We start from the raw sequence: 26,863 nt of genomic DNA, 5'->3' as shown, positions 1-26,863 counted from the left end.
TGATCAAACTGGGAACACCTGAGCCACAAAGCCATCCTACACTACAGGCAAACAAGCAGGCCAGCTGCTTGCAGCTCTCCAGCACAGCTGGTTCCTGACTAGACATGGGCACAAACGGGGGGAAAAACCCCCCGAATAAGCTGTTCGTTGTTCATTGCCATCCATGAACAACGAACAACCAACAGTAATGAACATGACCCTGTTCACAAACATGTTCGTTGTTTGTGGCCCTTTAAACTATCAGCTGGCAGGTGGCAGGGGGGGTATTTCCCCCTGCTGTCTGCCAGCTGATAGTTTAAAGGGCCCTTTCTTGCCAAGTGCAAGGGGCAGGGCCCTTTAAACACCCCACAAACTGACCTTCCCAATGTCCAACACTCACCAAATTTGCAGGGGACATAGTCCTCATTATCCTCCGAAGACCCCCCAAGTTTCAGAGAGATTGCACCCTGGGAAAGGCATGATCCATGGGTCCCCCCCTTTGCTGTCATTTTCTCTTCACAGTGGCAAAAACGGGACTCTGGGCTGGAAGTACTTTTAAGGGTTAAAGCCAGAAGGAAAACCAGAAGGAGTTCAGACAGAGTTCAGTCCCTGCTGTTGCCAGGGGAATTGACTGAAAGGCTCCAGACTGTCTGGCTTGACCAACAGCTGACCACTTGTTCGTTTACAATGGAGCCTCACGAAGGGCTTGTTCACGAACAGCAGATTAGGCAGTTTGTGTTTTTTTCCCATTCATAATGCTGTTTGTGCCCATGTCTATTCCTGACAGCTTGATGTAGGCTGAAGGGGAATGAAACACCCAAGGATGATGTCAGCTGTCAGTGTAGCTGTCAGAAGCCCCAGAAATGGCTGGAGCCATCAAGCTGGCCAGCTGGAGAGGTGAGAGTGGACCACACGCATGCCCAGTAACACAGATGGCTGAGGGGGGAGAAGCTTGTCCTATGGACAAAGCTAGTTAACTGAATGTTCTCAATCAAGTGGCAGATAACAAAGATTTTCCTGCACTCATCTTTCAAAACAAGGCAATGTCCAAGAACATTTTATGTGGTTCTTGAAGATATAGACTGCAAGTGTCTTTCTCTCTTGTAATATACATCTCAAACCAAAAGTAACATGAACATATGCTTCATTCACACATTGTTTTCTGAGGGCGCTGTAGCTTTCACCTGGGTAACTGCTGCAGGCTTCATGGCTGTGATGTTAAATGAAATGTTTCTAAGAATCATCTTGGTACTTTGACAAATATGACTGTATACTTGGAGTACAAATACAAGTATTGAAGAATTCAGGATTTGGTGCTTCCAAATATACGCCAGAAACTTTTAACAATAAATGATTAAGACTTACAAGGTAATATGTTGGGATATCTGTTTTTTTCTCTGTTTTCCTCTTTATTTGCCATCTCCAGTGTTCCTTGCATGTATCCCGGTGGTAATGACTACAGAGGAAGTAAGCTTTGTAAGATCAAAACAACATCCTATAAAAAAGTATCACCAAACCTATTGGTTTAGTTAAACTTTATACCCAGCAGAGTAGTTACATATTATCTGCGTCATGATTTAAAATTTCACATACTCTCTTCACAATGCATTGAAACCAAAAGACCAAGAACACTCTAAATTCTGAAGCCAGGTTAGCTTTTGTTCTTTCACAGATGGTTTCAATTTGTCAGTGAAACAACTATCTCAACAGGAATCATATGACAATATAAACATTCCTGAAAATGGTCAATGTCACTGTGAACATAGACCTCAAAATCCTAGCAGTGTAAATCCAGAACCAGAAGTTATAGATGTTCAAGGAAGGTCCAAAGGAAGAATTACCAATAATGGTGGAACAAAGGAATGAAGATGCAATTCCAGGACAAAACTGAGATTACTATTATCTGAGAAACACATCAGCTCAACAGTGAAATCATACCTACAATGTTCATTGCAAATCTGCAAAATTATAAACAGCCTTTTGAAAGACATGCTAAAATACAGATTTCTTCACAGATGAGAAAATGCCTTGTGAGACCACATAAAAGAAAAGAACAAGAATCTGTTTCAAATAAGCAAAGAGCCTTGTGACAAATGAATGTACTGTGAAATAATATTTCATGAGGCAGAGGCCGTTTATCCTATGAGGTGGACTTTGGCTCACAAAAGGGTATCCCATGATACATTTGGTAGCCATTAAGGGGCAACAAGACTCTCTTCATAACTCAGGTATGTTACTGAATGGAATTTCCTCTTAAAACCACAGTACAAACAAGGCGGGTGGGATTAAAAATGATTTATGGGGTGATAAAGGAAGTCATCTTGCGTGTTACTTTTTGTTGCCACAACATGAATAAGTTATTTACGTTTGTGGCTTTACTGCCCAGGCTTGTCAGTGCCTCCAGTTGTCACAAATTTGCAACATTTTTTTTTTCTAAATTAAAGTGGAGAGAAGGAGGGGAACCTCAGGAACGTTTATCATGAATAATGGTAAACTCAGAACAGTTTATTGTGATTATTTTTTTTAGCCTGTTCCTTATTTTTCTTCAAATATAAAAAATGCAAAACTGTTCAAGCTTTAACTACTCTAACGTTTGACATAGATTTCTGTACATTCACTAAAAGAATTGAGTAAAAATGGTCATCTGGATTTCCTGTTTCTGTTTTAAAAAAAGCATGCAAAAAAAGTGAGGTAAAGGGAGATTTAAATGAAATCCTAAAGAGAGTTATATCCTTCTAAACCTACTGAAGTTAATGGGATCAGAAGGATGTAACTCTGTTTAGGACTGCACTGTTAGACTTGTTCCTGTTTCAGAATTTCCCCAGAAAAGCTGGTTGAGAAATGAAACCGGAGCTGTCCTATGAAGGATTTACATATGTACATTTTAAGGGTAGCCTTTCCGTGTTTCAGTCAAACAGTCAAAATTCTCATGTGTCAGTCCACCATCTGGGGCATCCTTGGTCACCCAGAGACCAAGCCCAGACTGTATTCCCTACCCTCCTCCATCATCCACTGATCCTGACAGCTTCATTGACTCCTTATAATATGTAATATATAATATAAATCATAGAATTTATTGCTGTCCATTGCAATCTGGTGAGAAATGTGTTATGAGAGAGGAGGACCCAATATTTACTGTTCACTAGGAATACCAGAACAATTCTCTCCTTCTCCAGAGAAGACCTTCTACTATTTTAGTAACAGTATTATAGAATCCTAGGATTGGAAAGGACCTCCAGGGTCATCTAGTCCAAGCCCTGCACAATGCAGGAAATTCACAACTACCCCCCCCCACACACACACACACAGTGACCCCTGCCCCATGCCCAGAAGATGGCAAAACACTGTCAGGATCCCTAGCCAAACTGGCCTGGGGGAAATTGCTACCTTATTCCAGAGTTGTTGTTTTTTTAAAAAAAATAATAATAATCAACTGTTCCAGGAGTACATCAGTACAATATACTCTTTCAGCTGTTTCTAACCTATAGATTTTTTTAAAAAAAAATCTCAGTGTAGATTCTTAATTAGGTGTGTCTCCTTACAAGCTACTATAATTGCCAGCTCAATTTCTGTATGTGAGGGTTTATTTTAACTGCTCTCTTAAAAGTTTATACCGAAAACCAGAGGCATAGAGTGCAGGTGGCCAGGGGGGCGGCCACCTTGGGCGCAAAATTTTGAGGGGGCGCCTCGTCCACAGCCCCCCTGGGATGGCCCCCCTTCACCACTGCCACCTGCCTCAGCGCACAGCAAGCCAGGCATTCCGGCATGGCAGGTGGCCCACCTCCCCACCCCTTCACTGGCGCTGCTGCCCACCTCAGCGCACAGCGAGCCGGGTGCCTCGGCAGCATGGCAGGTGAGCGGGAAGCAGGCCACCTCCCCACCTCTTTGCTGGCACTTCCAGGTGCCCTGGCAGCATGGCAGGTCAGAGAGAGGCGAGCAGGGAAGTGGGAAGGTGAGTGGGGAGGTAGGCCGCCACCCCATTTGCCTCCCCGTCCCTTCACCAGCGCTGCCAGGCGCCCCAGCAGCGTGGCAGGTGGGGAGGTGGCCCGCCTCCCCACTCACCCCTTACCTCTTTGCTGCAGCCACTCGTGCAGCTGTAGCGAAGTGGTAAGGGACAGTGAGCGTCCCGGGTGAGGGGAGAGCTCCCGGGTGAGGGGGCGCCGCTGCATGATGATGTAACTTCCCGGAAGTGACATCATCGTGCAACACAATGGGAAGGGAGGAAAAGCACCTCCTGCCCTGGGCGACACTGGACCACGCTACACCACTGCCAAAAACATAGCTTTTTATTTGACCATCAAAATGCTTATAAGCCAGAACACAATTTTGATGGCCTGCAGTGGAGGAAAACACATGGATGATATTGCTAAGAATAAATTATTTTGCTTTATTATCTGCATAGCAATGTGTACCCTAGAGGTAAGTCACCCAATATAACCTGAACAAGTATGTGCATCCTTATTCCATCACCTTCATTTATTTATTATTTAATAAATATAGTCTGCCTTTCTCACTGAGAAGGCAGATTACTAACAGTGAAATCCTAAACAGAGTTACTCCATTCTAAGCCCACAGAAGTCAAAGGTCTTAGACTGGAGTAAGTCTGTTTAGGATTTCACTGACAGTCTACACAAAGACATCTAGCATGTGTTCTTCAAGTGTTGGGTGACACAATGTTTCCTGGGAAACACCCACACTGGGTGGAATTGCAAAGTTTTTCTCCCCCAGCAATCTCCAGTGGGGGGAGGGGACTAAAGGCTTGCACCCATAAACTGCACTAGAAAAAGGCTTCTAACCTAATTTTTCTTTTTCAACCTTCCTCTCCACAGCAATCCCAAGCAACTCTTTTAAAACTACAGTTCCCAGGAAACGTTGCGTCACCTGACCCTTAAAGAACATGTGCCAGATGTCTTGTGTAGAAAGAACCTGACTCAATACAATCAATAGGATGAGACATCTAATAGGTAAAGTAATAGGATTAGGACTACAGATGTCTGAATATGCATAAAATGTTACACATAAGTTACACAATGATTATATAAATATTAAGTAACCCAGAGAGAACAGGACCATACATACAGCAAACAAATAATACATACTGAACACAGTGGTACAGTTCACAGTCCTGTTTCCCTTTATAATTAGGACCTCTGTGGCAGGATTCCAGCAATGTAACATTTTGCCCTACACATTTAAGAGCACTGCATCACTAAACATAGAAAAGAAATATACTTTCATCTGGACTGCTAGGAAAGCATATGACATTAAAACAAAACACCCCCTCCCCAATATACTTTGAAATATATTTTGGATTTTAGTTAGTAGAGCCCCACTTTGCCAGGTCATCAGGTCAAATTTAATTAAATTGGCTTTTATTTAATAGAAATTCAAAGATAAACATTTAATTTAGGACACATTTTAAACATATAATCACAATACAAATTACTGACATGCAGTAGTGCCAATTATAGAGTTCACTTCACTCTGTATTACAGCCTTGAAGAACATAACCTAGACTCGAGACAGTTTAATTACTATTTTTTTTAATTTTATTTTGATGAATTCAGATTTAAATTGGGGTAGCTTCTTCTACTATTTCTATTGTGAACTTTCAAAAGAGGTGAACAGGATCAGAAAGTAGACAGTACAGTTGCGTGAGTGATCTTGAGGACAGAGCAAGCCAACATGGCCTGTTGCTTTCTGCAGCTCAGCTAGCAAGCTATAAAGAAAACCATCTATGCAACCACAAAGTAGCAGGAAGCAAAGAGCAAGATCCCCTTACTTACTGAAGTGAGGACACTATTCACAAGAAACCTTTAAAGCCAATAAAAACAGCATTTGAGGGAAACAAACTAAGGGGTAGGAAACGTGGTTGGGAGAGGACCCTGAGCTGCAACATGATCTAAGTGCAGCCTAAGAGATTTTAACTACTTTAAGTGCAGCTTCTTCCTCAAAACCATCACTATGCCTCTTCATAAAGAGAAAGTCAGGAAGAGAGACATCAGTTCTCTCACTTCTCATCTCTCTATATACTGCAGGCCAGGAACTGCATAGCAGCGACTACAAACCAGATCCATCTCTTCACAGTACGCACCCACATGCTAGCATGGTATCCAAGAGGGAAAATGGAAGTCAGTATGTGTTAGCTTCGTGATCATTTCTCTTTCCATAAACTTAATTAGCTACTAGTCTGAACTATTTGCTACAAACAATCCAATTTCCTCCTTCATTAAAACTAACCATTATGGTATGGGAAAATCCAGGGATTCTTAAGACCAGGACATAATTTTTGGCAGGGCAGGATTTTTATCTTGAAGTGTGGAACTGCTGAAATGAGGGACTCAGTGCTCCAAAATTCTGAATGCATTGGACACAAAGTTCCTCAGTACTGACAATATGAAAATCATCATCTCCAGATAACAGGACACTGAAATTTCAGTTGCTCCCTTTGAACTTCAGTATTACTAAAGGAGAGAGTGAAGTCCTTCATTGTTAACACTACCAAATGTGGAGCTGTGTTGGCTCAGTGTGTGCTGGAGATATCACACAGAAGTATGAGTGGATGGTGTGCATCCTGGAGCTACCAGCTGATACAAAAAAATAGGACCTACACTTGGATTCCAAAAACACTACTGCTCAGAACCAAAAGCAAACTGCTAGAAACATCAAGGCACACTGTAAGTCACATGTTGCTTATGGGGGTCCATCTCATGAGACAAACTGATGAGGAAATGTAATGAACATCAGGAGCTTAGGAAGTTCCTTTGGGGCCAGGCAGAGTCCTTATTGTGAACAAAGCTTGATGGCACTCAATCAATGGCCCCACTACTAAGAAAGCAGGATTTGAGTCCAGTGGCACCTCAAAACTCCTTTCTTCAGGTATCTCAAAAGTTTACACCCTGAAAATCTTGTTGGTTTCTAAGGCGTCACTGGACTCAAATCCTGCTTCTCTTAGTATCGGGGCAATGGACAGAACACCCTCATGCTCTGTATCTTCAGGTATCTGAAGAAGGGAGCATTGATTCTCAAAAGCTTATACCCTTTAAATCCTGTTGTTCTCTAAGGTGCTATAAAACTCAAAATTTTGCTGTTCTAGAGCAGACCAATACGGCTACCTAGCTGAATACTAAGAAAGATCACCAAGGCTTGATAAAAAGAACTGGTTATGCCTCAGTAAGATCCACAGTGTGTGCTAAAACAAATGCCAAACAATGTGCACATATACTTTATAAAATATTATATCTATACCCATTCTTCCCACTATACAGAGCTAACTGGGGAGAAATGACATGATACATTTTTTTAAAAGTTAGGTCTCCTTAGGTAGTATTCAGTACATGTTCAGACCTTCAAATGTACAATCAACATTCTCCACACTGTTTCAGCTTGGGAAAATGACATAGGAGGAGGCCAAGTCTCCTCTTCCCCCAGAGGTGCAGTCTCAATCTGAACTGGGCCCTGCAGCGATTGGGGAACTAAGTTCCTCACAGCTTCTGTGTGGCTTCAGAGAAAGCAAGTTAGGTTGGGGGAACTCCAGCCTCACTCCTTAAAAATGTATTGTGTAGTTTCACCTTTAGCTGTATTTGCTGTTTTATTTCACTGGAAAAACAATTAAAAACAAAAATATCCAGCCTTACATTAAATTCCTCCCGAAATAACTTCCCATCATCAGCTGCTCTTATCCGTATTTCCTCCTCCAGGTGCTCCACTGGAATTGGAAAATACTTCTTTGGGCCAGAGGGAGATCTCCCAAGAAGCATTACTCTTTGCTGCTCTGTCAAAATAGAACAGAAAACTCTTTCATGCATTTTCAAAGTGTTATGCAAATTGTTCATAGCATTATTAATTTACAACATAGATTTTTGCTTTGGACTCTCAAAAATGTTTTCAGTCAACTGAATACAAGCAAAAACATACCAGTATTACACCTTGCAACACTGCCCGCGGGAATATAAGAACTGGAAGCACAGGCTGGGTGGTGGCCCAACATTGACCAAATCAGCCTAACATACTGGAAAGGAAACCCAATTAACGTTGGCATTAACTCTTCTATTAATGAGACTACACAATTATTTATAGTACCATAAATACTTATAGCAATTTATATTTTCATGGTAAGAAGCAACTTCATGACTTGGTGTGACTTTCATACACATCTTCATTCTTAATTAAGAGAGTATTTAGAGGCCCTCAGAGACATAATGAATAGGTCAGGCATTGCAGTTAACAAATAAATTTGGAAAAGACATAAATTGAATCTGGGAGAGCTCCCTAACAACTGACATAGAATACTCATGAGTTAAAGGCCTAGTTCTTATTGAGGTGGTAAACCCATATCTTTGGACTGCACCACTTGACTACAGATGGGATTCCCCCTCCTCACAGAACACTAGATGTCAAGGGGAGTAGTTAGATCAGAAACCAAGCAGCCTGGATGAATAGAAAGTCTTAGCTCTTCACCTGAAACTAAACAAGGTGTGCCGAGAGAGCTCTGGAAAAGAAATTCTACTACTAAGGTAATGCCACAGAAATATTTCTGGAAGTCATCCACCTTACCTCTGAAAGCACAGGGTCTTAGAAGAAGACAATCTTAGAAGAAGATGATCTTAGTGTTTTGGCAGGAGCGATTGTTTAAATACTCTGGTTCCAGACTACTGAGAACTTTAATGGTCACAAATAGAACTCCGAATTGTGCTCAGAACTGGAAACCAGTATAGGTCTTTTTGAACTGCTGAGCTCTAATGATTCCCCGTCGTTACTGTATTTCACACTAATTGTTTCTTCCAAACACTTATCAGAAAAAGTAATATGCAACAATGCATTGCAGTTGTCCAAGCTGAGCGTGATTAGAAAGGTTGTAGCCAGTGCACTAAAGCTGAGCAACAATGCTACACGTAACAAATTTGGGTCTCTATCTGCAGAAACAATCTCATAACACACACAAACTGTGAACCTGCTCTGTCCAGATGACATATGATGCTGACTGCTTAATTCTTGGTTAACAATACTATTGACCAACACTACCTCGGTTCTTACTGGGACTGAGCATCAGTTTATTGGACCTCATCCAGCTCATTGCCATCTCCAAATACTGCCTCACCTGTCTCAGCTGTAAAGGAGAAATAGAGCTCAGTATCATGAGCATGACACCTAACTTCAGATCCCCAGATGGCATCTCCCAGCAGTTTTACATAGAAATGAAACAACATGGTGGGGGGAAAGATGATCCCAGTACCAAGGGATTGAAGTAAACAAAGCATTATTAATATTTTTCCTGGCTTGGATATTTTAGAGAAAACACATTATGTAACTGTTGGGTTTTATCTAGCAAAATGTGGCATTGGCAGGAATAGACTGTCTTTGATGCTGCTTCTTTCCTCTAATATTATGAAACCACTATACCTGATCTTAAAATAGATTAAGGAGCAGGGGTCATTTCGTAGAAAAAGAGCTGGAGGAACTAATTAGCATAACTCATTAGCATATACAACACCCTTGACATCACTGGAAATATGTCATTAGCATAACTGATTTGCATATGCCACACCCCCTGACATCACCTATCCTGACTGTTTTGGACCCAATCCTGGCCATTCAGGGCCAAAATTGGGCCCAAAATGGCAAAAAGGGGCTGAAAATGGCCGAAAAGGGGCCCAAAATGGACAGGATCGGGACACTGCTGAGCAGGAGAGTGATCCATTACCCGTCAGAGGCCCAATCCGGGCTGTTTCGGCCCCAATCCAGGCCGAAACGGGCTCAAAATGGCCGAGAGACAGGTGGGCGGGGCCACCTGACATGTAACCTCTTTGGGGAACTGCCAGAACTGCGTTCCTACACGTTCCCCCTCAAAATGAGCCCTGTTAAGGAGGTAACATTACTTATCAATTTCCCATTACCTCTAGGGATAACTGAAGTATTACAGAAGCACTCTGTACACTTATAACATTCATCTTTATCATCTCTGAAAGAACTGAGGGTTCAGATAGTAAAATGTAAAATCATCAAAAGGAGCCATAGTCAGGACTAGAGATAGGCATGAACAGCAGTATGAACAAAAAAAATGCCACGAACAGCCCAATCTGCTGTTAGCGAACAAGCTGTTCGTGAGGCCCCATTCTAAATGAACAAGTGGTCGTTGCAAGCCTCAATCGTTGCTGTTCGTCGCTGTTCATCAAGCCAGACAGTCTGGCACCCGCAATCAATTCCCTTGGCAACTTAGGCAGGGATTGTCTGAATTCTGTGTGAACTCCTGTTCCAGGGCAACCCCTCTTCCAGGGGGTTGCCCTGGAAACTCCAATCTAAGCCCAATTTAGCTTGATAGGCAGGTCTTCCTTTCAAGTGTGGAGCTCCAAATTTGTTACAACAAGGGAGCAAAGAGCAGGGGGAAAGGGGGCTCCTGGCTTTGGCTTAGTTTGCAGACAGTGGAGAGAGAGAGAGTTACCGTTGGCATTTTGATAGATGGAGTGCATTGGAGCTTGAATTTTCTTTGTGTGTGGTGGAATAGGGATCTATCCCTTCAAGTTCCAGGGCTGTTGCCAGGCTCTGGGCCAAGCTATTATTTTTTATTGGTACCTTTCCTGCTGCCTGCTCAGGTAAGGTTTCTGGGAGTGCTGCGGTAGGGATCTACCCCCTTTCACGTTCCAGGGCTGCTGCCAGGCTCTTGGGGCCAAGCTATTATTTATTGGCACCTTTCCTGGTACCTGCTCAGGTTAGGTTTCTGGGAGTGGTGCAGTAGGGATCTTGACTTGGATGATGGCTGAAGGAGAGCCTGCTGGCCCCCACGAACAGCCAACCACCAACATGTTTGTGAACAGGGCCATGTTCATGGTTGTTTGTGAGTCCCTGTTCATGGATAGCAACAAACAACGAACATCATGTTTGTTTTTTTTCTGTTTGTGCCCATCTCTAGTCAGGACTCAGAGTACCTTTAGATGAGTAGTAGGCATCTGACACCATGCCTCTCTCTCAAAGACCTTATAAGCTTTAGACGGCTTGTTTGTGCAAGATCTTTCTTTAATGTCAAATAAAATATTTAAATAAACAATACTAAACATTAATGGGCATTGATAACAAGAAAACGAAACCAACATAACATGCTACATAGTGATAGAGTGATCTAGCAGGTGTCACAGGGCCAGAGTGGACATAATGCCAGTTCCCTGGGAACTATGGTTAGCAAATCTGGAGCCAGCTTTGTGAAAGTTTAGACCCTTCCAAGCACAAATCTTCACTTAATTACGCTTTAAAAGTTTGTTTCAGATATTGGGTTAAAAGAGTAAACATTTATTAGCCTTAATTATAGTGAATTTTGATTCAGTGACTGTCAAGGAACTACTTAACTATAGTTCAGGAGCAGGTGTTGGATGTGCTCCAAGGGCCGTAGGAAGAGAGCTCATATTCCCAAGGCTGGATCTTGATTGTCTTATTGTGCTAAGCAGGGTGACAATATTGTGTTTATATCAAATCATTTAAACTACTTTCAGGCAAAGCAGGCTGACTGAACCTATCATCAGTATGTAATGCTGGGCCAGCATGAAAAAACTGCTGCAGAATTCAGATTCTAGCCTAAATTTTTAAAACCGGGGTCAAGTGAGTCAAATGCACATGTCTGGGTAGAAGAAACTGGGTAGAAGGCACATGATGCAGTAACCTTGCTACAGTTCAGTAGCTGCCTGGGATTCCTCCTTAGAATACTATATAAGCAACTTTAACTTCCATGGCGGTATTGAGATTCACATAAGTAAAAACCAGTTCAGCTAATGACTCTAAAATCACAACTGACAGAGATCATTTTCACAGCTCTTTGGGGAAAAAACCCTTTTCTACAACGCACTACCTAATTTCTTCTTTTACATCGGATGAACACTATCTATTGCCTCAGTCTCTTTTCACCTATACCACTGAAATGAAATCTAACTTCTGGCACAGTTAGCACAAGGATGACTACTAAATGCTTTATACTAATATTTTTACAGTAGTATTACAAATATAGTGTTAAACAGAATATTTCATGTAATTTGGAAGTCCTCTATATATTCTGTGGGGCGAGTGGAATATAAATTTAATAAATAAATAAATAAATATTCATATCCATTTGAAAACTGAGAATATAATCAAGCTTTCAGAAGGATGAGGCATGCACTAATTTCACAACTTGTTACCTAGTTTTACTACATTATTGTTTCTGTTATGCAGTACTCTGCTGTATGTGTGACTTGTTATTGGTTAATATTTGCTATGCTAGACGCGCTGACTTAGATGCTATACCCTCATTCTGCTTGAATTCCTTTTCGTCTGTCTGGGGGATTGTCCTCTGGCTCTAGGCCCTTTTACTCATTCAGGAGCCATTTCTTTCAAGGAGCTGAACAGTGCCTAGCAAAACAGAGGATTTCATCCATAATGGATGAAGAGAAACAGAAACAAGATACAGGATTCAAGCCTGTACAAGTATACATATAAACATACATAAAAGCTGGTGCGAGTGGCTAAGAATCCATAAAGTAAGCTGACCAAGAACAGAAGCTCATCGGGTAACCTGAGGCAAGCCTTTCTCTTTTAGTCTCAGCCTGTGCATTAAATGGGGACGACACTCTTCACCTACCTTACAGGGCTGTTTGTAAGGATTACCGAGATGATTACTGGATTACACTACAGATTACTGAGATGAACACTTGAAACATGATATATATATGCTAAATATTACTATTACTTTACTACTGCTATTACTATTATTTTATTATGCTGGCTACAATCCAACACACAGGTAAAATGTGATTAAGCACCACTATTTTTAATTAAGTGCTGTGTTATATCACCACACTTTGCTTAACAAGGCTATTTCACACATTACACAAAAAAACTCAGATTCTCACTTAATAGACTGCTGAAGCCAATCCCAGCTCCCCAATAAAAGTATTTGTGGGAGAAATGCATTTTCAGATACCTGTTAGTGTCACAGTCAAACACAGTTTTGGTGTATGCCTAAAAGATCTTACTTACATACTTAAAATCATGTGTGAAATGACCAAAGCCTAACATTTAGACTTCGCTTAAAGCAAAAAACAAATATTCAGTTTCCCTTGGAAAATTCTAAACCAATAGCCAGTTATAAAGATCTAAGCAACACATTGTTATAAAAATATTAAAATCTATTTTAAGATAGAAACACACATTTCTGAAAAACAGTAAAAAATGCAGCATTTAAAAATGTTCAGTAAGAAGCAAATGAAGTTCATATTTACCTTGCTCTTCTAAGATTCCATTTGGCATTTTTTTATCACTGGCGTTCACAACTGCTTTTCTGTGTTTCCTGAACCTTAACAAACATGGGATATATTTAGGTAACAAAGTAGATTCTATTTGAATAAATCAGTTGCAATTTATATGTTATTACTGCAGATTATTTTTCACAAACCATGTAGCTCTGGAGAAACTCTTTTTAAACATCTTCTGATTGTAAAATACTTGCTTAGCGCAGAGAAAAAGTGTGCAACATCCTCTTGCTGCTCTAATGTGTGAGTCTACAGCTACCGCAGCTGCATGTCATACACACTTTCATTTCCTTGTTAGATCACATGAAAACAAGACTCAACTAGTTCTAGGCAGAGTGCTTGATTGATGCCTACCTGAAGAAATAGCCAGCTAAAAGAATTAAAATTATGAACACCAGAATCAGGATCAGCATTGAAGTCAATAGGTGCTGTGATGGATCAGTATCTTCTGGAGGACCTATGAATTACAGATACCCATTTTAAATGCTTGTAATATAATAATTTATAATGAACTGCTTAATGAAATTCAACACTGACTGCTAATACATACAAAGGCAAAAGTACATAAACTGACAGTTTTCTGGCACTGCCAAATCTTATGGACGATCTTAATATTGTCAAGATGATTGTACTAAAGAAACAAAAGTTAGAAGTTGAAAAGTTTTTGACAGCGTTTTTTCCCCCTTAGTACTGTCCCAAAGGCATAGCCCAAATACAGATATTACTCCATCTCTATGTATAACTGATAGGTACGGTTGTTGATTGCCCCAGCAGGCAATCCCCTACTGCTGCACTCACATTCCTGCTGCCATTTACATTCACAGCAGGAAAAAAAAAGGGGGGGGTGGCACCTGACTTGGAAGTGATTCAGGTTATGCTCTAGGACCCCCTCCCATCTTTATGGTTTTTACCATAGAAATTCGGGGTTTGGCAGGAAGGGCTAGAGTATTGTCTGAAAGCTGCATTATTTCCCCAGGTCCCATACCAGATATCTCCTGGGTGTTTGTGGGTTGAGGCCTGGCAACCTTATCTGTAAAACTATGTTTCTATTTGATCAGAAAGAACATTTTATTTCCATTTCCTGCAGCCCAAGTGGTCAGTATTGTAGTGCTGGTGTAAACAAGAGTATTAGGAGATGTTACTGCAGAGCGGAAACCACATAAGCAATACTTCTGTCTCAACAGTGTTTTAATAAACTAGTGTCCTGTTCAAAAATAGGGTTTTTTAAATCAAAATGATTAACAAGAGGAATTAAACAAATCCTGTGCTCCAATCAAAATATTTTCCCCCTTTAGTTATGAGTAAGAAGGCTCTCTGGTCAGTGGTGGTTCATACGGTGTATTCTCATAGTCTAAAGAAGCATTTTATCACTTGATCAGTTCATACTTGGTCAAAAGAGTAATACTGTATTTGCAGAGTTCAGATATTATGCCAAAGTATGATTTGGTGCTATGTGAAAGAACCTGGGAGGAGTTCAGATTCTTCCTTCAGATTTGCCTCTCTCACTGCAAGCTGATTAGTCACTTCCTATTTTGGGGGAATCAGTTGTTTGGTTGTCTGCCCTGAAAACTAAGGGTCAAACCATATGTGCAGGATTTTAAAAAGCTGGGCACAGGTACTCTGGGTGCCCTGCAGCCACACAACAGCTGTGGGAAATGGCTGTTAAAAATAAAGGAGAGCTCAAAGCCTCAGCACATGCCTATGGGGGGAAGAAGGGCTCCTCCCTGCCCTCCTCAAGCCATTTTCTAAAACAACAAGCTTGTTATTGCTGCTCAACATGGAGTATTCTGTGCTTGCAGAGCAGTAAAAACATGGAAATACCCTCCCCCTGTGCTATTTTGACACAGGGAAACAGCTTGGAGGGGAAGGCATGAGCTCTTCCTCCTCTGCATTGGTGTTCTGAGGCTGTTTGGGCTCGCCTTTATTTTTTAAAAGCCATTCCCCACAGCTGCTGTATGGCTGCAGGGAAACCGAATTGAGTCTGGGGAACTCGGACCTAACTCTTTAAAAACCCACACACCAAGGCAATCTGAAAACCATAATTTTAAACAAAGAATAAATGGTGCTTTTATGGCAAACATAAAGCATCATTAGCAATTTCAGAATGTTGTCTGACAAAATTATTCGTAGGTTAGCCCAAATTAAGAAGAAAATATCTCCTCCTTATTCCTTCCCAAATTATCCAAGGAATGCTGGGAGAGAGGGTACTCGTTCAATATTTATAACAACCAATTTTTTCTTACAGAATATTTCTGCATATCTGTACTTAATTTTTTTTAAAAAGTGTCTAAAATTAATGGTACATTGCAAAACAGAGTTACACTCTTTTAAGTGCATTCAGATCAGTGGACTTGGTAGGGAGTCACTCTCTTTCAGATAGCACTAGAAGTGCCTTAGTATGTTCCCAATCAAGATGGTGGAGGATATTCGGGATTAAGTTTACCAGTTCCAAATTGGGAAATACCTGTAGATTTAGAGGTGGTGCTTGGGAAGGGCAGGGTTTGGGGAAGGACCTCAACAGGGTATGATACCATAGTGTTCACCCTCCAAGACAGTCATTTTCTCCAGGGAAATGGATGTCTGTCATCTGGAGATCAGTTATAATTCTGGGAGATCTCCAGACCCCACCTGGAGGGTGGGGGGACCTTAACAGTAGCTAGGCAATATAAAAGGATTATTTGGTTGCCGAGTGTCAATGTCCCCCATTTAAAACTAGTAACACAATGAAGATGTCACTTACTGATGACCCAGTCCAAACTATGTTTTTATTTTTCTCCAAAAGAATGATGGTGAAGGTCATAAAATTCAAATTAAAAGTGTCATCAATAAACACAGAAGACAAATGAGTGTTGACATTAGCCATATAAAAATATTGTGAGTAATAATGTTGGGGGGGAAATATCAACATGGTATGTAGGAAGGAGAAGAAAGGATGAACAATGAGATACAGGAGATAAAGCAGTATACAGACATAACACAATCAGATATTTTTAACACAGTTTTGACAACAGTACTCTGAAGGATAGCAGCTATTCCCTAAGTACAAAAAGAAAAATTGTCTAGTATATGTATGGGTCTTCCGAAACAGAAGCATGCAAAATATTAAATGATGTCATTAGAGCTGGGCTTTGGGGCAGAAGCTCACAAGCTCATGGACCCAAAGCAGGCTGTGACCTTGCATTTGAAGTAGATGCCAACTAAAATGGAGCCCCCATAAGACTGTTATGTTCACAGTGTAAAAAATACTTTACTACTGAAAACATTTAATTTAAAAAGCCACTTGGCCTTTTAACAACTTTGACTGTTTGAAAGAACATGGAGACATTTGCAAATTCTGTCTGCATAAATCTCCTGTTTAAATAAGAAAAAGGGGAACCCATCTACATTTCAAAGAATGCTTAACAACCAATGCCTTTAAAATTGGCAACGTAGTTTTATGATGAAATGCTGACCTTTCCATCCAATGCCATCTTTAGCAACAAAAGTACTTCTGTAGATATAGATGAAAAGAGCATTCAAACATTATACAAGCAAAAATAATTTATTTTAATTCCTTAAAGGAAGAATAAACTGAATATATGGAATGCAAATTAGAAATAATATGACTTCCAGGGTGCAATCCAAAAACTGTTTACTTTATATATGATATGAAGAAAGAATTAGAAAGATATTACACAATTTGTGTGCTTTACAAAAAAATTACCAATTTACTTTTTCTCTGGTAACCGAATAGGCATCCAAATTTACCAATTTACTTTTTCCTCTGGTAACTAATAGGCATCCAAACAGCCTTCTGGAACAATAAATGCTTTTCCCCATATGTTTTTAACCATTGTTTCTTTCCCCCTTTTCTAAAAGATAGATCTTTTTACAAACCTGAAAAATGCAGCGTTTGCAGAAAAATCTGAAATCTAAAGTACATGGGGGGGGGGAGGTTAAATCTGCCCTCCCAAATATTAGAAGTAGAGATGGGCATGAACCAAAATACAAACAAAAATTTGTGATGAACCGGGCCAATTCATGGTTCATGAACCAGTGGTTCGTCAGAGCCTATTTCCAATGAACCACCACAAACTTTAGGCTGGTTTGTTTGGTTCGTTTTTTGGTTCATCACTGCAGACAACCTGGCACCAATCAGTTTCCTAGGCAACAGGGGACGGACTTCCTGCCGACTTTCTGCTGACCTGGAAGTGGCCTTCTGCTGGCCCAGAAGTGACCATTTGCTGACCTGGATGTGATGTTTTCACGAACCAAATGAACCGATTCGCGAACTGGGGCAGGTTTGTGAAAGTTCGTAGTTTGTGAAACGCGACGAACCATGAACCACACGGTTCATTTTTTTCCAGTTTGTGCCCATCTCTAATTAGAAGCAGCACCTTTAGCTTTAAAAAATGAATGTCCTCAGTGGCTATTTTAGGCACCCACACAACATTGTCAGCTGTCAAAGGGGAGAAGGTCTTGGGGCTTTCAGGGAAGGGAAAAAGGAATACTGAGGGGGGGATGAGATGTCCTTGCAGTTCCTCCATTCGTAATAAATAATTCTGAAATGGCAGACACTGTATGACACACTCTGTGAATGCATTGAAGCAAAGAAGCAAATTAGCCACACCAGCAACAAGATATGGCTATAACCTGTTAACAGGTAGATATATAAGATGGCTTCCTGCCACACTTAATAATCTTAGATTTGAAATGCATGAAAATCCAAACAATGCTATAATAATCAATATCAAAGTACGATTTGTTAACTTTCTTGGGCTGTTCTTCAAGACATGGCATGTGAGAAACGCAAAACTACAATCTGATTGCTCATGTAGTAAGATGACACTGTAGGCTTCACTTTAAATAATTAATGTAGATGCTGATCATTTCTTCTTGGCTGCAAAATTAGTTTCTTGGATAGGAAGCCAAAACTTTAAAAAATATTTTTCTCTATTAGAACAAATTTCTTCACCCAGTTATCTATACAATCACATTTTAATCCCACCACTTCTTCAAAAAGCTAAGCTTTCTCCATGGCTAATGGTTACCCAATGAGTTTCCTAGCCTAATAAATCTTTGAAATCATGTCTTCCCAAACTACTCCAGCACTGTAACCCAGCGGTTCTTACTCTTGGACTCGGGATACTCTCCATCCCTCCTATTTTTAGGAGTTCATAGAATTCCCCAGTGGACACCTCGCCTCTCAAGTGGACTCTCATGTTCTTTCTTAGTGAGAGTTTCCTGATGAGGGGCCACAGATACAACGCCTTGATACACACAGTAACCTCATCAGCTCGAGTTCCCCTTGGGACTACTGGCAGAGTCTGCCAGAAGTCTCCTGTCAGCAGCACGGTGACTCCCCCCATCACTCTCTCGTTGCCTCTGACATCTTTGAGGGTTATGCTCAGTGCCTCAAAACACCCTTTAAGTGCCATGGTGCTCTCATCCCAAACAATGAGCTTACAGTTCCACAGCACTTGGGCCATGTTACTTTGTTTTTGAGATGCTGAACAGGGGTGTTTCTGCATGGATGAGGTTAAGAGGCAGCTTGAAGGTAGTGAAGGATTATATGCCATGCCTGAGTGAGCCTTGACCTTCCATGGAAGTGAGCGCCTCTCTACTCATCTTCCAGGATTGCTTTGCTCATAGAGAGACTCTGCCGCTCTGTGCACCTCAGGGAGATCTTGCTGGTACTTGGCCACTGCTACTCAGTGGATTGCAGGAGTAGGATGTGCATATTTCTTTGCCACATCTCTAAATTGCTTCCTCCTTTTAGCATCGGTGTATCTTGCATGACGTCTACCAGAAGGCTTTTTGGCAGCAGTAAGAGGTGATGGCTGTGAGAGGTGTAAGGTGGAATTGGACTGAGGGAGGGGTGGTGTGGTGGGCACTTTGGCAGGTTCATGTGAGAGATTTACATTGAAATGGCCCCTAGAGGTCATACACCATCTCTCTATGAACATTTAAAAACTCAGTTGCCATACTGACTTTTATATAAATCTCTATTCAGGAGTCTTGTACTGTCTTTCTTCAACTATCTTCAGTTTTCTTTACCTGATTTTTTTACCTCAGAACACAGAGTTCCACACCTGACCAATCAGGGATGGGTGGGTGTGAGCAGGCAGGAGCCTGTCAGCCACACAGGAAAGTCAGGCCCCACAGGGAGATTGGTAACTCTAGAAAGGAAGACTAGAAGGTGTATTTTTACCTCAGGACACATTCAATGACTCCCAATAGCAACTGCATACTGTTTAGAATGTTGAAGTGATGACCAATCAGGCCGCATATGCAAATGTCCTCAGGGAAGAGTGGCTGAGTTGGCAATTGGCAGAAGGTGGGGAGGAGCAGCCTGCCAGCCACACAGGGAAGATGTATCCCTATGGGAAAACACATTTTACACCTTTTTACCCCCTTAGGGGGAGAATTTCTGAAAATCCCTTCGTAGTGAGTCTTTACATCATGAAAGGATTGTTCTCCCCAAATTTCACATTTCTAGGTCCAGGGGTTTGGGCTCGGTATTGATGAGTCAGTCAGGATACTTGTATTTATATAGAGAGATTTATTATATCTGCATTAGATACACAGATCTCAGGCATGCATTCTAATATGCATTGAGACTAGAAGGCAACTGCAGTGCTTCAAACAATCAACATTTATTTTACAAATAACCAGTAACCGGGAACAGTGACTGTAGCCTCTCTAACTGCCTGTAACTGTAACTTCATAGGTTCTCTCAGCTCTGAGGAGAACTAGTGGCTCCGCCCCCAAAACTACTGTGGATCCAACAGTCCAAATGCCTGACAGCCATTGCCCAACTCCTTACTGCTAGGTTTAATTCTTATTTGCTGTGTGTCAGATTCATAAGGACCTGTTACACAAATACAAAATACGTGATTTTATTTTAAGGGTTAGATGAGAAACATACGACAATTTTCCTCCTCTGGCCATCACATGGGACTTTCTAAAATCCAAAATGCCCCATATGTCCCCCAAATTCTAGATGCGCGGAAGAGTTGTAGATCGCCTCCTGGCAAGCCATGCGGCCCCCTCAAATATCACCATGTATTACTTATACTCATTTCCTACTTAGTTATCCACAATTTTAGGATTTGTGGAAGTGGGATCTAAGGTTGGAAAGGAGGGGGAAGAATGGAATTAGGGTCAGGATTACTCAAACTGGATTAATTGGGATCTGAGGTTAGAAGAAATGAGGTTTGTAGCCACAGATCAACCTCAAAGAACTAACACGCCAAACTATAGCCCTTCTTCATCTGTTGGTTCATGTGTCTGAAAGTGTAGCACATAAATTTTTCTGAATAAATGAGTGATAATTTTAAATGCATGTGCTAGGTTTCTGAATTAATTGATGACCACACAGAATTAATAATTAAAATGCACACGTAATTCCAAGATATGTTTATGTGTGACATCAATGAATGAATATACTGGAAGGTGAACATGAGGCTACAGTAGGGCTGCCAAGTCCCTCAGGGCCTAAACTGGGGGATGGGGGAGCTCATGGGATGCACTGGGAATGGCCAGTGTGACAAGGAAGTCCTCCAGAGCTCACATAAGTGGACTGGAGCTCACATAAGTGGAGCTCCCAGGCCTGTTGCCTGTACCTCCCCCCCCCACCAGCCAAGTAAATAGTATGGGGGGGCTGTAGGCTAGGAGTAAGAGATCCCCCACCCCGAACAGGGGAATGGGATCCTTAGGATACAGTGAAAACCATAGCATTCTCCTGTACCTACAGAACATAAGACACCACATGGAAGAACATAAATAAGTAAGATTAACTTTGCCTAAGATTATGCAAATTTTTATTATTATTCTGTCAGAAGGCACCAACATATAAAGATATTGGGAAACCCCATTGTTGATACATATCCTGTCTCACAAGGTCTTTAAGGATGACTCTGCTACATCCACTTCCTGATTTCAAGCTAAAACAATCTTGGCAAATAGAGTTCCTTACCCACACCCCTTGCAAAGCTCTATCTTTTTCTTTTCTTCAAGATACTCATTAACAGAGTAATTAGATATCAAGGGAGTTTTAGGTGGTCTGAAATAGATAAAAAGATATTTCTGGGCCTAAGACAATGATTCCAGGTCAAAAGAGAGGACATGGCACAAACTATCATAGTGACTGTAACAGACATTAAGAAGAGAGAGCAGAAACACCCAGACCAGTGTCTTCCGTGCAATTTTCCTGTGTTCTCTAATGACAGAACTGAAAGCAGTCAGCATGAAGGTGAAAGAGAAAGCAGATGGCTGAAGTCAGGCCACATAATACTGAGATAATGTATACATATCCATTTTTATTCCAAATGTGGGGGTTCCAATGAAATGCATCTCACAGTTGTGTAAGTGGATCCTGCTTTTACTCTGCACAGATTGTGGTCCCAGAAGGTACACTCATGTCAAGGTATGCCCAAATTAGCATTTCCACACATGTAGGATCTGAACCTGGGTTCTGGGGGACTTTTAAAATCTGTGAGTACACATCTCTAGGCCTAGTTCAACATCACTTCAGTGGTGAATATGGAGGGGAGGGCGCAGTTCAATGATAAGATACTGTAACAATTTCCCAGTTGTAACCTTTTTGCAAGATCCTAGTGACCAATTGTAGTTATTTCTACCCAAAACAATGTCTTCCTTCCAATTGACTAGTCCAATGAAAGCTGAAGGTGATGAAGGTAGAGTGAAAACTGGTGGACAGAACAAGTATTTGAGATATTCAAATATATTATTGGTAGAAAATAGAGAAGAAATGGCTACTGATGAAGGTTAAAGAAGAAAGTGCAAAGAAGAATTACAGCTGAACATCAAGAAGACAAAAGTGACTATAGAAATTATACAACTTTAAGGCTGACAATGAAGACATTGAAACTGTTAAAAATTTTCTATTCCTTAACTCAATTATCAATCGAAAGGGAGACTGCAACGGAGAAATCAAAAGGAGATTGAGACTTGAAAGCCATGAAGGAACTAGAAAAGATCCTTAAGGATAAGGATGTGTTGCTGGGGACCAAGATCACGATAATATATCACTATTACTATGTATGGATGTGAAAGCTGGACAATGAAGAAAGCTGACAAGAAGAAAATGGTTTCATTTGAAATGTGATGTTTGAAGAGAGTTTTATGGATACCAAGGACACCCATAAAGATAAGTAAAGTGGGTCTAGATTAAATCAAGCCTGAACTCTCCTTAGAACCTAAAATATCTACACTGAGGCTACCATACTTCTGTCACATCATGATAAGACAAGACACTGTAAATAACAAAAATGATAACAAAAGTTGAAGGCAGGCTAGCAAAAGTTGAAGAGATGAGATGTATAGGTGAATAAAGGAATGAGATGGATAAAGTAAGACAGCCTTCTGTTTGTAAGAAATGAGCACAAAATGACTTTCTTCTGAAATTCTCTGGTATCCTCCAGTGGTGGTAGAAAGTGTCCTCAAGTCATAGTTGACTTATAGTGACCCTTGGTGGAGTTTTCATGACAAGAGACTAACAGAGGTGGATTGCCATTACTTGCCTCTGCAACCCTGGTCTCTGTTGGAGGTATTCCATCCAATTACTAACCAAGGCCGACCCTGCTTAGCTTCTGAGATCTGATGAGATCGCACTCGCCTGGGCTATCCAGGTCAGGGTTGGTATCCTCCAGCAATCAATGTAAATTTGCAGTATGAACCCTAGTGCCTCTTCCTTTTCTGAATCCAGCTTCAACATCTAGCATTTCTTATTTCATATGTGGTAAGAATCTTTGTTGTGAAATGTTGAGCATCATCACTTTGCTTGCATGGAAAATTAATGTGATGGTCTGAATTTTTGCAATCTTTGATGTCACCATTTTTCAGAATTGGAACAGACTGAACATCTCCAGACTGTGGCCAATTGTTTTGTTTTCCGTATTTGTTCTCATATTCTTAAGATTTTGATGGACTCAATTCATGTAGCTTGAAATAGCTCTATTGGTATACCATCTACTGGTGATAGTTTCTTCATCTTCTGCTTCCGATTATGTAATATAATTGATTTCTGTATTGGCCATTTGGTGACATCCACACATACAATCATCTGTTCGATTGCTTGAAGCATATATTTGCAATGAACAAATTTTTGGCTTCACAAAATTCTATGAGTTTCTCTCCTGTTTCATTTTGTAATACTAGTCCAAATTTTCTGACAATATTTTATTCTGCTTTGTTTCCTACTTTTGAGTTCCAGTCAACTATAACACATCTTGTTTAGGTATATGATCAATTTTTTCTTGGGCGTTTGCATAAAAATGTTCAGTTTCTTCATCTTCAGCATCTGTAGTTGGGGTATAAACCTGAATGATGGTTATATTAATAGGCTTCCTATGATTGACTGATATTCAGTCAGACTTATAGTCCCTGACTACATGTGCTATATCTTGCCTTATTATTAGAGCGACACCTTTTTCTGAGTTTGTCCTTTCCAGAGTAAAACATTTTGTAATTTTCTGACAAAAAATGTCCTGATATAGTCCACTTTAGTTTGGTCACACCTAGGATGATCAAACGTGGTTTATCGTTGCATTCTTCTGCATACTATTAACGAGGGGTTAGCTGAAGTGTCACTGCCATTGTCTATGAAAAATCCTCTGCCAGTATCCCACTATTGCTGCTGCCCAGTAGGTACCTTTCAAGGATTTCTCTGTCCCCATCACCATTGGAACGGTCTATTCTCTTCTGCTGATGTGACTGCTGATTCCTTAAGAGGATAGATGCATCACAGGCAGGTATCTCAGTTTTACCCATTCTGCCTTGAGTGACTCTGCTAAGAGCCTACTCTAGACTCTTGACCAAGTCTAAACTCCTGACACACTCAAACCCACTCACCACATTAAGGTGTACATCCAACAATAACAATATACAAATAGCAGCTATGTATCCACAAATTTCTGGGATTTCCCAATTCTTGGTGTTACATTTAGACAGTTCTCCCAGCTTCTGCATATTTAATGGTAGCTTTCTTGCAAATGCAAATGCAACCTCTAACAAGGTTTTGTAGTTTGCATTTTTAAAGAAACCCTAGCCACTTTATTATGTTTCCTTTTGTAAAGGTGTGTCTGTTTTGTTTGTCACCAAAACTCAGAAGATTAAACAACTAGGACATATACCCCCAGCCTATCATATAGTTACGTTACTGAGCTGAGGCTTCTTCATAATTACATAGCTACAGCCCTCTCCTCTCCTGTAGGCTCAAAAGCAGCAGAAGCAGAATGTGGAAAAGCAGTGTAATGTCGGTAAAAAAACCCAGTACCATACAACCAATCCCCTATTCCTCTGTACTGATAAAAAGTGAAATTTACAAAAATGTTTCCCAGTAACCAAATCTATCCTGTTTGCTCTCTCTGATCAATTAAATTTGGTGTGTAGGAGCCAATTCACACATTGCTAATTCCACATATTGGACATTTGTCTACCATGATGACTTGAAATCGGAATTGGGCCTGGACTTCTGTTCTAGGACTCATTCAAGGCATACAGGGGAGAAGGGGCTTAAGCTATTAGCCCTGTTGGGGAAACAAACATGTAGCTATCAGTCCAAGGGAGCTTCCCAAAGAAGCAAAGAACTTTTCCTTGAGGCTGTTTAAGTTCAGGAAGTAGTGCTCCTTCCCATAAGCCTGCTCTGAATTAGGCCCAATGTTCCTGGAAATTAAATTGCCAATTAAGTTAGCAATGGGGAATTATGAGAATGCATCTGCTGAAAGTCAACACAGAGGGCACACGGACTTTATAACATCTGAATTGGTTAAGGCAATCCAGAAAACAATCTATTCCATTTGTCTCATATGCCTATTTATTTTGCTCAACCTTCTAACTATGATATAGAGGTACAAACATCCACCAAAGACCCAACAGGATGTATGAGAGCGAAGACAGGCATAATGTGGGCAAATCTGGAAGACCTCTTATTATGTCCAATATACTTATTATTTCCAGGGAAAACATTTTTCCTGCAAATACGTAGCAGAAGCTTGCAGTACACAGTATTCAATAGTTGGTCTTCTGAGATGTTACTAAAAAAACTCTCCCCCCCAATCGTTAGAATAATTTTGCACTTGTTTTTAAAGTTTTCTTTTTAAAGGGTTAATATAACAATGAATGGTTAAGCACAAAAAAGATTCAAATGGCACATAACTTTTATTTTAAAAAAGGCAGCCTGTCTGAAAAAGAGATGGGCACGAACAGGAAAAAAAACCGAACATGATGTTTGTTGTCCATTGCCATCCACGAACAGGGACTCATGAACAACCACAAACATGGCCCTGTTCACGAACATGTTCATGGTTGGCTGTTTGTGGGGGCCAGCAGGCTCTCCTCCAGCCACCATCCAAGTTTGATCAAGATCCCTACTGCACCACTCCCAGAAACCTGACCTGAGCAGGCACCAGGAAAGGTACCAATAATAAATAATAGCTTGGCCCCAGAGCCTGGCAACAGCCCCGGAACTTGAAGGGGTAGTTCCCTACTGCACCACTCCCAGAAACCTTACCTGAGCAGGCAGCAGGAAAGGTACCAATAAAAAATAATAGCTTGGCCCAGAACCTGGCAGCAGCCCTGGAACTTGAAGGGGTAGATACCTATCCCACCACACACAAAGAAAATTCAAGCTCCAATGCACTCTCTCTATCAAAACGCCAACAGCAACTGTCTCTCTCCCTCTCCACTGTCTGCAAACTAAGCCAGAGCCAGGAGTCCCCCTCCCCCCTGCTCTTTGCTCCCTTGTTGTAACAAATTTGGAGCGCCACACTTGAAAGGAAGACCTGCCTATCAAGCTAAATTGGGCTTAGATTGGAGTTTCCAGGGCAACAGCAGGAGTTCAGACAGAGTTCAGACAATCCCTGCCTATGTTGCCAAGGGAATTGATTGCAGGTGCCAGACTGTCTGGCTTGACGAACAGCAAGACAAACAGCAACAAACAAGGGTTGCAACGACCATATGTTCGTTTAGAATGGGGCCTCATGAACAGCTTGTTTGTGAACAGCAGATTGGGCTGTTCATGGCTTTTTTTTGTTCGTATTGCTGTTCGTGCCCATCTCTAGTCTGAAACAAGAGGACAAGGTTGGGGGGAAAGTGTCAGTGTTTAATTCTTTGGCATACATGTAAAGCTTCCTCCTTAGCTAACTGTGAACTTTCCTCCATTATATCTATCTTCTCCATGACCCACTTGTCTTCTACGAATTTTGCCTTACTGACCATAGGAACACACTGTAGGTTCTGTGGTCTATCTCATCTTTCAATCTGTCTAGAGTTAGCACTGCTAGAAGATCCTTTCTATCTTACTGAGCTTTGAAATGAATGAATTCATGTTCTTTATTTATAGCTCTTTATTCCTAACTCTTTATCTCATACAGCAGCAGAGGGTGGAGTTGTGTGTGACCTCTGGCTATGTGTTGTACATCTCTGACAAAGATAAAAGAATGAAAGGAAGCTTATTCAGACACACGAAGTCTCAGAAAGATGAAAGGTAGCCAGTATTAACTACTATTTTTTTATTCATTAGATTAAATTCAGTTAAATTAAAAGCTTTAAAAGCCATTGAGGGGTTGAGGAAGCAATAAAAGCAGTTTGATCCTTGCTCTTTTAGCATT

The 26,863-nt window shown here is 40.9% G+C and overlaps 1 protein-coding gene across 2 annotated transcripts in view; it reads right to left on the bottom strand.

Annotated features, from left to right (window-relative positions):
• The window catches only part of PTPRE (protein tyrosine phosphatase receptor type E), a 166,320-nt gene that overhangs the window by 24,074 nt on the left and 115,383 nt on the right, over positions 1 to 26,863 (bottom strand). Inside the window, exons 1-5 of one of the 2 annotated variants that reach the window (XM_054982793.1) lie at positions 18,049 to 18,063; positions 13,394 to 13,413; positions 13,221 to 13,294; positions 7,617 to 7,753; positions 1,345 to 1,435 (exon numbers count right to left, since the gene is read on the bottom strand). In XM_054982793.1, the coding sequence (XP_054838768.1) occupies positions 1,345 to 1,435; positions 7,617 to 7,753; positions 13,221 to 13,294; positions 13,394 to 13,413; positions 18,049 to 18,063 (337 nt within the window). Of the gene's footprint in view, positions 1 to 1,344; positions 1,436 to 7,616; positions 7,754 to 13,220; positions 13,295 to 13,393; positions 13,414 to 13,604; positions 13,708 to 18,048; positions 18,064 to 26,863 lie in introns of those variants that run through there. The other variant, XM_054982792.1, reaches the window with a different exon arrangement.

The sequence above is a fragment of the Eublepharis macularius genome, chromosome 6 (genome assembly GCF_028583425.1).
Source record: "Eublepharis macularius isolate TG4126 chromosome 6, MPM_Emac_v1.0, whole genome shotgun sequence".
Lineage (NCBI taxonomy): Eukaryota > Metazoa > Chordata > Lepidosauria > Squamata > Eublepharidae > Eublepharis > Eublepharis macularius.
This window is presented reverse-complemented; position numbering and strand designations above follow the sequence as displayed.